At 41.4% G+C, this 16,308-nt stretch overlaps 2 protein-coding genes across 4 annotated transcripts in view; both read left to right on the top strand.

Moving 5' to 3' along the window:
• The window catches only part of LOC310826898 (leucyl-cystinyl aminopeptidase-like), a 43,352-nt gene extending 36,239 nt beyond the window's left edge, over positions 1–7,113 (top strand). For all 3 annotated transcript variants that reach the window (XM_083702236.1, XM_083702238.1, XM_083702237.1), the window contains exons 17-18: positions 1,057–1,138; positions 1,768–7,113. In XM_083702236.1, coding sequence (XP_083558362.1) covers positions 1,057–1,138; positions 1,768–1,899 — 214 coding nt within the window. In that variant the 3' untranslated portion in view covers positions 1,900–7,113. The remainder of the gene's footprint in view (positions 1–1,056; positions 1,139–1,767) is intronic.
• A 7,655-nt stretch (positions 7,114–14,768) lies between these two features.
• Positions 14,769–16,308, top strand: part of LOC310826941 (2'-5'-oligoadenylate synthase 1-like) — a 30,816-nt gene continuing 29,276 nt past the window's right edge. Inside the window, exon 1 of the mRNA XM_083702399.1 lies at positions 14,769–14,852. The gene's annotated coding sequence lies outside the window, so the exon portion shown is untranslated. The remainder of the gene's footprint in view (positions 14,853–16,308) is intronic.

The following is a 16,308-nucleotide window of genomic DNA, read 5'->3' as shown; positions in this document are numbered from 1 at the left end:
CCTGAACTACAGTCCCATTTCATCATACTCATGAAGTTTCAGGCACATGGACATATGGCTGAGGGTAGATCAGAAGGAGAGGAAATGCTGAAAAGTGCAGGCACTCACGTTGCGGAATTGTAGCTATTTATCATTCTTTGTGCCAGTTTATTTCCTCCGGTGTCCCCGGTATAATTAACCTGTTGTCTTTTGATCTATAAAAAGAGTTGTTCTCAGTGTGTACTCTCTGGCTTTGTTCATTGTCTTCTGGAATTGTGAAAAATACTGAACTTATCTGACCAGAGCCTTATTTTAGTTGAATACTGAACCATTTTTCGTTTTGGGGTTCACCTGAGCAGGATTCTGCCTGAGCCACCCCAATTGGTGCATGGACCTCAAAGGCAATTCGGGTTGATTTGGATGTTTAAAAGCCTGTGCAAGGCTGCCTTTCATGAAAACCATTGCAGCTATCCTTTGGCAAAGTGATAGGACTTGTACCTTCAAAAGAACTGCCATGCCTGCAGATTTCACCCCATTCTTCCAAAAAAGAAAGTTGTAGACCATTCATTTTGTAAAAAAAATATATATGCATTGATAAAACACCAAAGGTGTCCTGTAAATCCATAATTAGGTAGGCTTCATCTACTTAGGAGGGGCTACTGTGACTACCAATTTCGTCTAATTCTTTCAAAAGGGAAAAAGCCCTAGCCTTTAAAAAAAGCCCTCAAATGGGAGAAGACAGTGCAGAGGGTGTGTGTGTTTTTTTCTTCCAAATTAGGTATCAGATTTGGATTCCTAGATTAATCAGAGAGCCTTCAAAGTGCTTTGGGCCAAATCAGACTGTTTTCTGGAGCATTGAATCAAGGTCCAAACGGTGTCTAGCATAGTCAGTGCACACCATTACTTACTTTGTATGTCTAGTAGTTTAGCGACCAGGAGTAACAGATTTCTTTAAATGCTGATCACTTTTAAGAACGTTAAATACTGTAATTCACCATGAGCTTCCAAAATAGGTAAGGCATGAATTGAGTTAAATATGCTTTGAATAAACGTTTGATTCATTCTCCTAAACGTCAGGTTTCACCGTGGATCATACACCATGCAAAGTATTGTGATTGCGACAACTTGTCAGTTCTCAACACAAGAACATCTGCTTGAGGTTTGTTTGAATAAAGTATTCCGAAGAGTGTTAGGGGGGAAAATATATATAAAATAGAAGTTGGAACATTGTATTTTGCTCTGTTACTGCTGGCTTTTAGTAGCTGTGTATTCTTGGTACACAGCAATGTAGAAGATGGCATTTAAAGTTCGAGAAACCACTGCTGGTGAGTTAACTGCCTTTAATTACCAAGTAAAATAAGGAGTTAATTAAGCTTTTTAAAAAATAAAAATAAAAAAAGACTCGTAAGATTGGAAGGGACCTCAAAAGCCATCTAATCCAACCTCCTGCTAATGCAGGAAATCTGTTCCTCCATCCCTGATGGATGGCTATCCCAGCTGCTCAGAAGCATCAAATATAATAGAGTCTACCACCTTCTGAGACAGCTTCTTCCTCAGTCCATTAGGAAGTTATTCCAAATGTTTACAAAAAAGGGGGATTTCAGTAAATAGTTTGGATTTTTAATATTTACTTGGTATGCATTGGTGTAACTAGGACTAAACTAGAAGAGGCAGATTGTCCAAGTCCTAAATGAAGGCTCCTCCTCACCACCAACCCCCCTGTTACAAGGGTAAAGTTAGTTTTTTTATTGTCCTTACATATTCCTGTTACGTGCGTTGCTTCTGCAGGTTAAGACATTCTTCGAATCCAAGTCGGAGGAGACTGCTCAGCTACGCTTTGTTCGAGAGGCCATTGAGAGGATTCAGCTGAATATCCAGTGGATGGAGAAGAACTTGGAGACGCTGGAAAAATTACTATAGTGATCGCATCCACCAGAGTCCACGTTAGCCACTTAGAATGTGGCAGTTCTTGCTCTTTTGTGCAAAAAGAAGCGTGTGCGAAAAGGGACAGTGCAACTTGCTTTGCGCTGCGAGGGTTAGAGTTAGCTCAGGGTACATCTCTTAAGTTGGCACTCTTTGCAGTGCTTGTAGACGAGACAGAGAGATGCTAATGTAAGGGAATGTTCGTTCATTGACCAAACATTCACGCAAAACAAAGACAGTAACTTGTCATGGAGCCTCCCTTCCATCATAGGAAAATCCAGTTCTACTTTCTACATATTGAATGAAAGTTGAACAACAGCAACAAAAAAAGAGCAGCTAAACGAGAACTCTCCTGTGATCTGTTTTCTCTCTTTGCAGGCTGCTGTCTAATCAGACTTCCTCAATGTCTGTAGCTTCTTGAATGGTAGATACCGTACCTGCTCTGAATCACGTTTTTTAAAAAAACGATTATAAGCCGCTGCTAAGACACAATATGGAAGTGAACAACTAAAGCGAAAATGTTGAATTTTGGGAAGCTCTGAGTTTCGTTTCATCAAAGTAATTTCTAGACATTATGCAAATATCAGAAATAATATAATTATTGGTATAAATCTCTTATTTTTTGTCTGCAACATGGCTGGGTGCTACCAGTGCCACGTGGTGAACAGCTTTTTTTGCAAATAGCTTTGTGAGGGGAGTTTTCATTGTGCAATTGATCAGAGTAAAACCCCAAAGATTTTGACTCCTATCTCATTAGGGTACTTATAAAAAAACTAGTTTCCATTGTTGTTTGGCTGACACTATAGAACAGAGTGTTCTGATTGTTCTGGTTGATTTGATGTTCTTTAAATACTGATTTGACTTAATTTACTTCTCCCAGAGGATCCTCATTAATACATGCTGTGGAACCTTGTTAATCTCCAATATTTAAGTACTATAGCGCTCCACTTTTCTGTGTTATATTAGCCCAATACAGTAAAGCTCACTTCATTTCCTCATAAGTTGTCCCATGATTTAGAAACAGCTGATAATATAACTTTGAAACAAATGAGCCAAACCAGGGAAATGGCCAAAGGTTGTGCAGTCTCAGTTTTTGAAACAGCTTTGGGCTACTATGAAGAAAGTCATGATAATTTGTTCAAGAGAAGGATTCAGAACTTACCATGCCATAGTTTTATTTCGCAGAGCTTTCTGTGCATATCCCCTCTGCGTTGATTTCACAATAAATGCAGTGAAATGGTGGCTTTTTCAGATAGGTTGAAATTTGCAACAAGAGGAGAAAAATAATTGTATACATTAAGGTAATAAAGATTTAATACTTCTGGGTCTCTAATAGGCTGAAGTAGAAATTCATCAATTTCTGCTTCACTTTCTAAAATGGCCTCAGAGCTTCCCATCTTTCAGTGGAAAACATTACCATGCATTCATTCTTTGACTGGGAGGAGATAATTATTGTCATGAACTATGGTTGTTGGTTAGTGCTTGAATGGCTTTGCTTTTTCCCCTCTTTCTGGCCTGTAGTCCATTCCTGCAACTTCACCCCTTTCATTTCCCCCCCCCCCATATAATAGTACTGATGGTCAAGATTCTGTTGCTTCCCTTTTTGTTTAAGGGCAGGGAGTCACTTGAGGCTGTCCTCTATTTATATATAGATGCGCTTGCTACTGGAAATGTGAAATGTACTTGAAAATATAGTGCACCTGCCTTCTAGAATTAAGACTGTTTTGTTTAAATTAAAGCGCTGTTGGATTAAGAGTATTTTTCAATTATTTATTTTTGAAATAATGGGGTTTGGAATGTGTGACATTTTCTATTTAAACAATATTAATCAAACTTGTCTGGACCTAGGATCCAGTCTATAGGAGAAGCTATAAAAGCTCATCAATCTTCCAGAAAATACTAGTGAGATCAAGGTTTAATGCCAACTGCTGGGTACCATAATTACTTCACTGCAAACTGGAGGGATTAGAATCCTCCCCCCATTTTATTTTATTTTTTTGTAAATTCAAGCTGTAAGTGGCAGCTCACAGGTATTGTATCTTGTTTTAACCTAATCTTAATCTGTTTTGTGATGTCTCTTTCAGGAGAAAAATGCACTGTAGTAATAGAGTATATATTTTCACTAGCTGAATTATATGTGGAGTTAAAGAGTTTTCTACTGTGTTTAAGAGAAATCTAGGGCTAATGTCTAGTTTGGGTGTATTCCTTCTTTATGGTAAATTTTCTTTTCCGTTAAAGTAATTGACTTCAAATTGTGTTCGAGATTCATTTTTTAAAGATTGTTTTTCTAAAAGCAATCACCTCGGTGTAGAAATATAGTTTAGAAATTTGAAAACTGTGTGTGTGTCCCCACCCACTTGTTAATCAAATACTGAATTTAATTTTAAGCTTTTCTTTGAGGATCTTGTATGAAAAGAATGGTATTGATCTTGGTTGTGCTTTTAAATCAAATAGTAATGATTCATGTGCCTTAGAGTATATTGTAATGATTGCACAAGGAATATGTTAATGATATATAAAAGGATGTCTCTTTATTTAAAAACCCTCCATTCACAATATTTTACGGCTATAGAAATGTGTAATTATATGCATACTCGGTGATAGGAAAACTGCATTCAGAAGTACTTTCTGGTTCTTTTGAGACTAGGAGTCAAGGAACATAATTCGCATTTCTGTGGTGCTCCATTGTGCAGCCACAGAGCTTTTACACCATGTGGTGAATTGCCTGTTCTCTTCAGTGTTAGGAAATGTGTTGTGCACATGACGGGAAACATAGAAGTATGCTTTTTTGCTATGTATGCATCCAAGCCCTGGATTTGGGGGATTGTGATGAAATAGGCTTCCATCCAAATTGTCTGGCTTAGCCAATTTATAGGTCGCACCTCCAGCTGTTTTGTCTTCACACAATTTAAGCACAACTTCAATGTTACATAGTTAGACTTATTGCTGCCCCCCTTGGGTAAACGTTATCCAGCTATTTAAAGATAAATACACACATAGAAACATGTATCTACCATGTATGTACCACACACCTAATGTTCACAAATGGAGAGTTATCTTCTGTACATCTTCTTTTAATGAAAACCAGATGCCCGTTGTTCCAGTGATGTTCACCCATTTAGTGTGATGTCTTATAAACATGCAGCTGTATTCACCTAGGTTCCTCTTTCAGATTTTGGGGTTTGAGGTTAGCAGAGCATTCAACGTTGCGAAAGGGCTGCCAACCACAGTCCTCCTCTGCCCCCCACGAGTTTAATGAAAGCCGGATGGGGGTTGTGTGTGAAAAGCTTAAGACTCAATTACTTAGAACCAACTGGTGACAGCCATTTATCAGCTTTTTGTGTGTGGTGAGGCGAATGGTACAAAAAAGTCCCATCTCTCCTACTGCCTTCGGATTGCGGCTTCCACATGTCATCAGGCTCAAACATTAGGATTTCATCGTGCAGAATTGTACCCTCAGAAACAAAGGGGAAACGTGTGGTGCTTATAAACAAGTTTTGACATAATATCTAAAAAACATTTGTGTTTTGAGCTCCTGTGCAAACTTCAGGTAATTCTGGAAAATGCTGCACGAATATCCGTTCACACTTAAAGCTTCTGAACGGGTGGAGAACTTTGGAGGGGAAAGATGTGCTGCGCTCTTTAGAATTCCCTGAAGCGGTCACAGTAGCTTGAAACACACCAAATGTTCATAGAGAAATCTTCAATAAAGTTGTTTTTAAATGCCTTGAAACACCCCGTCTGTGTGTCTTTATCGTTAGATACAATTCAGGAAAGGAGAGAGATACACAGAATATAGGATATCTAAAATCTCCTCTAGCTAAAGCAGTGGTACATAGTCTCTCAGAAGCATCCAGCTGCTTATATTTGCAGAATCAGCTTGGCTGAAGGTAATCTCACAAAGCTGCTGCATATACTTGCATTTTAACTGTAAAATCTGTATCTTTCTAGCTGTGAGTGAGGCGTGGGGATGTAGGGATGGATATGGCAGGTTTGTAATGGATCCTGTTGCTTAAAAAAAGTTGCCTCCTCCATTACATCTTACCATATGTGAATTCAGGCGTGCATTGTAAGGATAATACTCTTCAGGAATGTGGCCTTAATTTTTCCTTACTAGCACCATGCTGCAGGATGCTGACCTTTGAGCTGATTTTGTATTTATATTGCTGTGTATCTTTCACCTGTTCTCCATTAGAACATTCCTCCTCCTGATAGATTGGCTTTCTTAAATCTCTTCTGGAAGATGTTATCTTTCATTGCACTCTGAAATTTAAAAGGTTGCCTCATTTAAGTGTATGCTTTGTATGCATTTCATGAACTGAAACGCCAGTGAATTTTTAGATACATGTTCCTTAATTTCAGTTTCAAAGGCTTTGCTTAGATGCATAAAATAACCCCCCCTTTGCCCCCATGCACACACTTTTTTTATAACGCATGGGTAAACTCTGCTTTGCTCTGATGCTCCTAAATGTTTACAATGTTTTATCCTTTGTTTAATGAAATGTTTAAAGTTCTAGCCACCTTAAAAAAAAATTTTTTTTTGCCATATTAAGTTCTCAGGTCTTAGCCTTCAATAACTTAAACCTCCCAGAATTGCTGTGTTACTTAAACCTGCTGTTTTGAAGTAGAAATTCAGATCTTTGCACATGACAACATCTCTTTGATCAAAAGCAATGGTCTGGCATCTTTTTTAAGTTAGTCATGGCACCATGTAGCAAATTACTGTAAAAATCTAAAATAGTTACCTTTTTAAAATTGGAATGAATGATGGAGACTGAAGTCTTTTAATTTGCAAAGTCTTCAGAAAAAGAGAGAATGGATTTGAGAGTAAATTTGCACCAGATCCGTAGTTATATTGATAGCAAGAAGTTGGCTTTAATAATGGTAGCATCAAAGTATTTCTGGAATATCAACTGCAACAGGATTTTTTTCGAACCTTGCATAGTAAAAGAGTAAAAGATCCAAGTTGTACAATATTACCTTGAGGAGAAGGATTTTTGAAAATGGTGTGCATATGTACATGTATAAGCGTTATATGCAAATTTTTGGTTTTCCTTAATTTGTAAAGGAGAAATAAAGCCTATTTTCTTATATTTCAAATAAAAATGGTGTGCATATAATGAGCACTGATTGAAGGGCATGTGTATTGCAAACACTGTTGCGTTTTATTTTATTTTTGGTGAAATGAAAATAAAATCTTTTAAATACAAACATATGTGACTTTCTTCTAGCTTTATCTTGATTCCTCAGATGTATTTAACAGGATTTCAGCTGAGACTTTGGACTTCTTTCTACATTGTTCGACACATTCTAAATCAGGGAGGTCTAACCTGTGTCCCTCCCAGGTACTGGACTCAATTTCTGTCTTCCCAAACCCATCACTTGGCTAGGACTGATGCGAGTTGGATCTAAGCAATGTCTGGAGTACCACAAGTTATTCACCCATGCTCTGCATTCTGCAATATTTAATGGGCTGAAATATTTTAGTTTGTTCAGGTGGCAAGGTGCAGGAGCTGTGGCTTGTGGCATCTTGAGCCTTTCTATGCTCTGGGTGTTGTAGAATCTGTTAAGGACAGCTGTACAGCTATCTGTATTCAGCAATACACCCTAGTCAAAAGGATGAACTGTTTCAACTGAGTGCTGTGTTGAAAACACACATTTTTAAAAAAAAGCATAGAGAAATTTGCATTTGAAAGTTATCAAAGGGGAAGATAACATTTCTGAAACTTTCAGGGTACAGGAGTTGTAGTCTGATTTGCTTCCTTTCAAGGTGCCCTATTTTATCTACAAATTGTATCCCCAGTGTTTACACTGCAGTCTTCCTGGGGCTTGTATTTTCTGAAAACCCCATAACATCCTCACTGGGCTTTACAGCATGTGCAGAAGTCAGGGATGTTATCTGCTATGTACCTGGCCACTGTGGGTGAGTCCCCACCCCTAGAAGTTTTTATTTTAAAATGCTGAGAGATTTTAAAAAATAAAAATGACATTCCGAACAAAATCTGAGCATACTGATCTCGGGTGCTCCAAAGCTACTTCCCTCCCCAGCTTCTTGTAGTTTGATTAAAACCCAGGAGAGGATAGCATGAAGTAGCATCTCATGGTGCTTTATGAGATCAGGAAGTGTAGGCCTGGGGCTACAATGTGCTAGGGAAAAACACACCTTTTAATAGAAGAAAGACCCCCTGCCATCAATACCTGAGGGGATCGCCTTTGCCCCATATGCCCCTGCCTGATGATTTAATTTCTAAAATAAGGCATCGTTAATTGATCTGTATGCCTGACATCAAGTAGAAACCCACCCATTAAGGTTGTGCTTCCAGCTTTGTGGAATTCTTGCTTTTAGATGGCTATTGAAACCTAGCATTTCAAAGAGAGCTTACGCTACATATTTTATATTGTATGCTTATACGGAACGTGTGTAATTAGGATTTTTTTCAAGATAGTTAACGGATATTTCATTTTTACTATACATGTCTTATATTTCTGTTGCACACTTCAGAAACGTTCATTAGAAAGCCGTACAATAAACGCTTAAATAAAAACGCATGTATCCACAGCCAATCTGCAACAATATATTAGGTCAATCTCACACGCACCCACCCAAAATGTAAAATTCTAAAGAGGAAAATGGGCCTCTTTTGCAGGTGGTAAAAACCTGGAGGACAATTTTCTGCTCTACTTCCTTTCCTCAGGCACATTCTGTGTCGTGGGAGCTTTAAGTCAGTAGAATCAAGCTCTAAGCAAGTAGATCCAGTGACCCTCCAGGTGCCATTGGGTGCCAGATTCCACAATCTCTGGCTAGCATGGCCAGTGATCGTGGATGGTGGGACTTTTAAGTTCAACAGTGTCTGGGGAGCCACAGGTTCCGAGCTCCCCCCCCCCCCATGCTGATATAAAAAACTGACACACTGTAGACTTCCTCTTTGAAATCAAAACTTGCAATGTTTAATAGAAAGGATGGTATTTTTATTTGCTTTCTTGGAAAAGGTCCTCCCCCCCTTCACACTTTCTTGCATATCCTTGCAAATCATGAAGACATTGGAATGAAGAGGAGTCAAACTCCTGTGTGGTCTTCATGTGAACCATGAAGGAAGAAAAACCACATTTTATAGACTGTCCACCTACCAAGATGTGATAACTGACTCCTTTATTTATCTGCATAGAACTTAAACCCGCATACTTTTGAGGAGGAAAGTATAAATAAATAAAAGTGATCCTGCACTTATATTTCTCTCTCTGAAGTGCTCCCACCTGGGGGTGATGTTAGCCAACCTCACTTCCACTCAGCCTTCCAAAAAGCAGTCTGTCTTCTGCATCATAGCATGGGGAACAGATGATGATGTGTTTAAAACTGGACGACTGATTGGAAAACTTAAAACATGAAATGCTAACACTGCAGTTATGCTAGTAAATCAGAGATGTAAACAGATCTGCTTTCTGCACAGAGAACCGACTTCAGCTGTCTTACATCTCCAAACCTATTATTCTCTTTCCTGTATGTTTGTGGTTTTCAAATACGACTCAAATATCTGATTAGTGCACCCTAGAGTTAAGCTACTTGGCTTTCTCAAGCTTGCACGATCATTCTTCCAGGGTTTCCCTTCTGAAGTTTGCACATGAGTATGCAATCCATAAAGCAAGGGGGAAGTGGTGCTACAGAGTGGCCTTCTTTTCAACCCATAATGTTATTGAATGTGACTAGGAGATCAGCTACAAATCGTTAACATCTGAATTTCAGCACTCATAAACTAAAAACACAATTGTTCAGTAGCAGTGTTTTCTTCTGCGTTCCGCCAACATAGCTTGACAGTGTTTGGTGGCACAACTTATATTCTGAACCTTCTTAATCGTTTTCCTTTTCACTCAAGAATGAGCACTGAAGCCAGCATCTCGCCATAATATTTCAGTTTGCATGGGAGAGAGGGGCTTATTGCTCTTGTTGTGATTGCCAGTTGAGGTCTCTGTAAACCCTTTGATATGGAAATGGCTGCCATTTGTGTGTCTGCCCCATGAGGCAGCTAGAGGTTCTCACCTCTGCAGGTCTCCTTGGCGCAAAGAAAACGGTCCATAGCTGCCATACTGAACTAGAATTCTTATTTTTAAAGCAGCTGCTGGCTGCGATCTAGAATTCGCTATGACACTTGTAATCTTTCCTGTCAGATGCCCAAGGCAGCACACATGAGATTATCCCACACTTAGCCTTAAACCAACTCTTGTTTGTGTCAATCCCATAAGCAGAACGGGGGGGGGGGGGGGACCTTGAACTGAGTCATCTCTGCCCCAGCTCTTTTAACACTTGATCCACACCACTGACACAAACTTTTTGGCTTCCTGCCATGGCAAGTACAGAACAGGATTTGAACATGATGGGGTTGCAAGCCAAGCCCATTATCATTTTGCCACGTTGGAATATGTAAAGCAGCCTATTTATATGATGCGTGTTGCAATTGTTCTGAGAGAAGACACAATCATATTAATTGAAATTAAGACCTAAAGCTTTCTTAACAATGATCCACAACTCTTACTTAGAAAATGGCGTAGAGCAAAAACGTATGAGTAACTGGAATGGCATAGTATTACATTTTTTAAAAAAATTGTTCCGGCCATTTCCCAAGGAGCTCATGGCCGCTTATATGGTTCTTCTCCCTTTTTTGTCCTTACAAGGTAAGTAAGTCATTATGCCAATAAAGGCTGAATGAATGAAAGCAAGTAAGCCTGAGATACAGTAGCTGGGCCAGGGAGCATCAGTGGAGCTTTGAAACCAAGTCCTGCTCCAAGTCCACAATGTCCTGCTTTCCAGATGTTTAAGACTACACATTCTCCCATCCCTGGCCATTGACCATATCGGTTGGGTCTCAAGTACATTACAGACCACTTGTTTGTTGAGTATTCGCCCTCATTTGCCGGCACAAAGCTTTCACAGAGGTTGTACAGTGCCTGCTCTTTATTGAGCATCCTGATTTGTTTGTGCAGAGGTCATTCAAGTAAAGGGGTGGGACATAGAATCGTAGAATAGTCAAGTTGGAAGGGACTACAAGAGTTCTCCAATCCAACCCCTTGCAATAGAGGAATCGTTAGCCTAATGTGGGGCTTGAACCCATGACCATAAGATAAAGAATCTCCTGCTCTACTGACTGAGGTGTGTAAGAGTATGCAGGTAAGGTAAAGGTAAAGGACCCTTGGATGGTTAAGTCCAGTCAAAGGTGACTATGGGGTTGCAGTGCTCATCTCGCTTTCAGGCCAAGGGAGCCAGCGTTTGTCCACAGACAGCTTTCCAGGTCATGTGGCCAGCAGGATTAAACCACTTCTGGCGCTCCGGAACACTTTGATGGAAACCAGAGCGCACAGAAGCACTGTGTACCTTCCCGCCGCAGCAGTACCTATTTATCTACTTGCACTGGCGTGCTTTCTTATGGTGAGGCTCTTCTTATGTTCTGACATCTTCCCATCAATTGATGGGTTATACCACACTTTTTATTGCATTTCCCTGTCACTTTCCTAACAGCAAAAATATCTTTTTTAAGCAGACCACAGTGGTACCTCGGGTTACAGACGCTTCAGGTTACAGAATCTGCAAACCCAGAAATAGTACCTCGGGTTAAGAACTTTGCTTCAGGATGAGAACAGAAATCTCGTGGCGGTGGCGCAGCGGCAGCAGAAGGCCCCAGCTAAAGTGGTACCTCAGGTTAAGAACAGTTTCAGGTTAAGAACGGACCTCCAGAACAAATTAAGTTCTTAATCCGAGGTACCACTGTACTTGTGCCAGAACACTTTAAACTGCCTTAATTCTACAAAGCAACATTTCTGGTATACGACGGAGTCCTCCCCACAAACTTCTGACATTCTGGAGGCAACCATAGTCCTAAACGTTGGGAAAGCTCCTTTAGTCTGACCGTTAATGGCAGTAGTGTGCAAATAATTTTGTCTGCCTGTAACTAAAATAAAGAAGTTCAGCCCTCCCCCATGATCATAACATGGGGAAATGTGCCCGAGTTCTGGATAATCTGTGTAGCCTGGCCCTGTACATATTTAGCAAGTTTGCAGAAGATTAAATTGTGTATGCTTTTTAAATGCTGCATAAAATTATGGGGCTAGCCTAAATAATTTTCCCTTTGTCTATATGTGCTGCAGGAAGTCTGAGATTCTGATATACGATCGTACATCTTTTGCTTGACTCCCATTAAAGGGAATGCTCTTTTTCTCTGTGTGTGCTGATATTATCTTTCATTGCACTCTGAAATATAAAACAACGTTGCTTCATCTAACCATACACTTTTGTATGCATTTATGTATCCGGATGTATATGCTAACTCTTGGAGTTACTGTATCATGTTCCACATGGTTATTTCATTCCACCACATGGTAAATGTTACTGTTATGCATTTAGCTATATTGTGTATTTTTAGGCTTTTTATTTTTTTATTTTTTATTTAAAAAAAAACATTGGGCAAATTTTTAAACATTGCAGCATTTTTCTTTTATTTAGATGCTGCCAAATTTTTAAAAGAACATTTTGTTTGTGTCACTTTATAGCAATAAAATGGTAGTTAAGTCGCCCAAAATGTAATCTAGTTATAACCATTTACAATGTCAATGAAACTTCTGGATGTAGTTGTAATGGAATCACCTACATTTAGAGTCTCAAGTGCAACATCCAGCAAGTTCCTTAAATGCTGGTACTGCAAAATATATATATATAAAAGGATGGAAGAAAAAAATGTTTAGTTATAATTGGGTTTCAACAGGAGTGACCAACCCTTGGCCTTTCAGATGGTAAGATGTTACTGAACTACAACTTCCATGCTGGCTGGGGCTGATGGGAGTTGGAGTGCAACAAGATTTGAAAGCCCACAATTAGTTACTATCTCTAAATGCTTATGAAGCATGGAGGTCTGGATTCTTAAAAACATGTTTTCCCACCCCTAAGAGTGATGTGGGCCACCACACGGGCATTTGAAGGTGACCTGGAAACTACAATTAATCCAGAATGCGGCAGCTAGACTGGTGACTGGGAGTGGCCACCAAGACCATATAAGAAGAGTTTGGATTTGATATCCCGCTTTATCACTACCCGAAGGAGTCTCAAAGCGGCTAACATGCTCCTTTCCCTTCCTCCCCCACAACAAACACTCTGTGAGGTGAGTGGGGCTGAGAGACTTCAGAGAAGTGTGACTACCTCAAGGTCACCCAGCAGCTGCATGTGGAGGAGCGGAGACGCGAACCTGGTTCACCAGATTACGAGTCCACCACTCTTAACCACTACACCACACTGGCTCTCCAGTCCTAAAGGATCTTCACTGGCTCCCAGTATGTTTCTGAGCACAATTCAAAGTGATGGTGCTGACCTTTAAAGCTCTAAACGGCCTCAGCCCCGTATACCTGTAGGAGCATCTCCACCCCCATCGTTCTGCCCAGACACTGAGGTCCATCGCTGAGGGCCTTCTAGCAGTTCCCTCACTGTGAGAAGCGAAGTTACAGGGAACCTGACAAGGCCTTCTCGGTGGTGGCGTCCGCCCTGTGGAACACCGTCCCACCAGATGTCAAGGAAATCAACAACTATCTGACTTTTAGAAGACTTCTGAAGGCAGCCCTGTTTAGGGAAGTTTTAACTGTTTGATATTTTATCATGTTTTTAATATTCTGTTGGGAGCCACCCAGAGTGGCTGGGGAAACCTGGCCAGATGGGCAGGGTATATAATAATAATAATAATAATAATAATAATAATAATAATAATAATAATAATAATTGAACCTCTCTATAGCTCAGTTGGTTATAGTGTGGTGGTGATAACGTCAAGGTTGCAGGTTTGATCCCCGTATGGGACAGCTGTGTATTCCTGTATTGCAGAGGGGTGGACTGGATGATCCCATGGTCCCTTCCAACTCTACAATTTTATGATTCTATGAAATGCTGTGCCAGAAGTGAATTTAGGGGAGAGTGACTGGTTCCCTTGCACCGGGTGCCAAGCCAAGAGGATGCTGCAGCGAGTGCTGCAACCACAGCTTAGAAAATAAGGTGAAAGGCCACACAGAGTGCCACTGAAATTTGAAAGCCCGAAGTCCGCCATTGGCTGTGCAGTCATCTTTAGGATGTAATTTCCATTTTGAGTCTGGGGGAGGGACTGTTCCTGCAGCACAGCAAAAGGCTCCAGGAGAATCCACATTCCTGCTGCTTCTATAACCTGACTACAAATTTGTTTCAGTTTTGTTTGTTCTACAGTGGTACCTCGGGTTAAGTACTTAATTAGTTCTGGAGGTCTGTTCTTAAACTGAAACTGTTCTTAACCTGAAGCACCACTTCAGCTAATGGGGCCTCCTGCTGCCGCCACGCCGCCGGAGCACGACTTCTGTTCTCATCCTGAAGCAAAGTTCTTAACCTGAAGCACTATTTCTGGGTTAGCAGAGTCTGTAACCTGAAGCGTATGTAACCTGAAGCGTATATAACCCGAGGTACCACTGTATTTATTTATTTATTGCTTTCTACAGGAAAAAAAGTTTTAAAGCAACTTACAACAAATTAGTAAAGCAATATATGTACTGTAAAATAACCAAAAGTAATAAAATGGTAGGTAGTACTAAAAACATCCATTCACCAGGAACTGACATGGAAAACAATTGTCCCTACCCCAAATGTCGTATACTGTACAAAGAACAGGCCAAATATCAAACTATATCAAGATCCAAATGGCTAAACAAACAAGAACACCTTTGCCTGACATTTAAAATAACTTAAATATTGGTGGTCCCCTCCCTCTACCTCTCTCTCTCTCTCTCTCTCTCTCTCTCTCTCTGTGTGTGTGTGTGTGTATGTGTGTTACACATCATAATTGCCTCTATTGTGATTTTGGCAAAGAGTAAGGATACAAGAGTGCTGGGCCAGAAATGATTTAGGGAGATCTAGGGAGAAGATTTAAAGCAGAGCTTGTCACATTTGTCCCATGGAATGGGTAAGTGTCTATGCGCTAAGCTATAGTCCTAACCCCACTTGCTTGGGAGTAAACGCCAATGAATTCAATGCACCTTACTTCTGAGCAGACATGGTTAGAACTGCAATATGAATCGCCAGCTGTGAAAGTTGGGTAAGACTAAACAATGTAAAAATGGAGAAGTTTAGATTACCCAAGCCCCGAAAAAGGTGTGTTTCATGTTTATGAATAAGAAAACGTCAAAAGAGAACTGTCAGAGCCACCCGAGGTCCCAGCTCACAAGAGACCAAAATCCAGTCCAAGTTATATACAAAAGGTTTTATTGAAGAACATTGTTGTCGTTACATCCAAGCTCCGTGGCTCAGCATCTTTTACCCTTAGATGTTTGAAGTCCCCTCTGAGTCAGTCCCGCCCCTGCACCAGCTTAAGAGGCTTGTACTGCTCCACCTTTTCCTCTCCTTCCTTTTCCGCAGGGTCTTCCTGCCCCCCTGTGCTCCCTCCCTTCGGGACTCCCCCGAGGCTGAGTCTTCTGACGCCTGCTCCCCCCTCCTTCGTGCTTTGGGACCAGGCTCCTCCTCAGGGCTCTCCTCATTTCCGCGCGCCTCCACATTTGAACTTGGCGCGCGTACGTTGCCTCTGACCTTCCTTTCGACCGTTACGCTACTCTCGGTACTACACTCCTCCCCTTCCGGCAGGATGTTCTGCTCCGAACTCCTTCCCCTCTCTGCTCCCTGTTCTGCTCTTTCTGACACACTGGTAACTCCACTCCGTTCCGACGGAGAGGCCGGTCCCGATCTCCAACCCCCACTGGGGATTCCCTCTTCGTTCCCCTGCTTCTGACTGCTTCCCTCTCTACTGCCCCTTGGCCTGACCAGGGGGGCTCCCTTTTGGGAATCCTCGGATTCACTTGACGGACTCACTGACAACCTCGGGTCATCGTCGTCCTCTTCCTCATCACCCTGGGACCCCTCCCCCTCGCTCTCTGTCCCTGAAACCCTGACATCCATCCCCCCCTCGAAGCCCCCCCTTCCCCCCTCCCGCCCATCGGGTGCAGGTTGTAGGAGCTGCAGCTCTTCGGAGGTGGATGCAGGATACAGGTTGTGTACCTCCATATCCTCTGCTTGCAGTTCGGTGTATGAGTGTTCGAATTCGGGTTCTTGACCCAAAGTGTTCTCTTCTCCCTCTTCCATTGGTACCTCGTCTGGTGCTGCCGGCCAAGGTCCCGTCAGCCATTTCCTGCGCCAGTCCTCCTCTGGTTGCTCGTCCCACCAATAAGAGGGTTCTGTGTCCACCCCTGAGCACGATCCCCTGGGCGGGCTAGATTCTGGCGTTCTCTCCTCGGCTGAAGAAAAACCCCGGAAAGTACTGTCTGAGAGTGTGGGCGTAAAGAGCCAGTCATCAAAGTACTCGGCTGGCATGGGTGTATGCGGGAAAAGGGCATGGAACTCGTCTTTTAGAAGAGGTTCGTCTAAAGCGT

The sequence above is a fragment of the Podarcis gaigeae genome, assembly GCF_964106915.1.
Source record: "Podarcis gaigeae genome assembly, chromosome: 11".
Lineage (NCBI taxonomy): Eukaryota > Metazoa > Chordata > Lepidosauria > Squamata > Lacertidae > Podarcis > Podarcis gaigeae.
The sequence above is the reverse complement of the archived record's forward strand: the minus strand, read 5'-3'. Positions and strand labels throughout refer to the sequence as shown.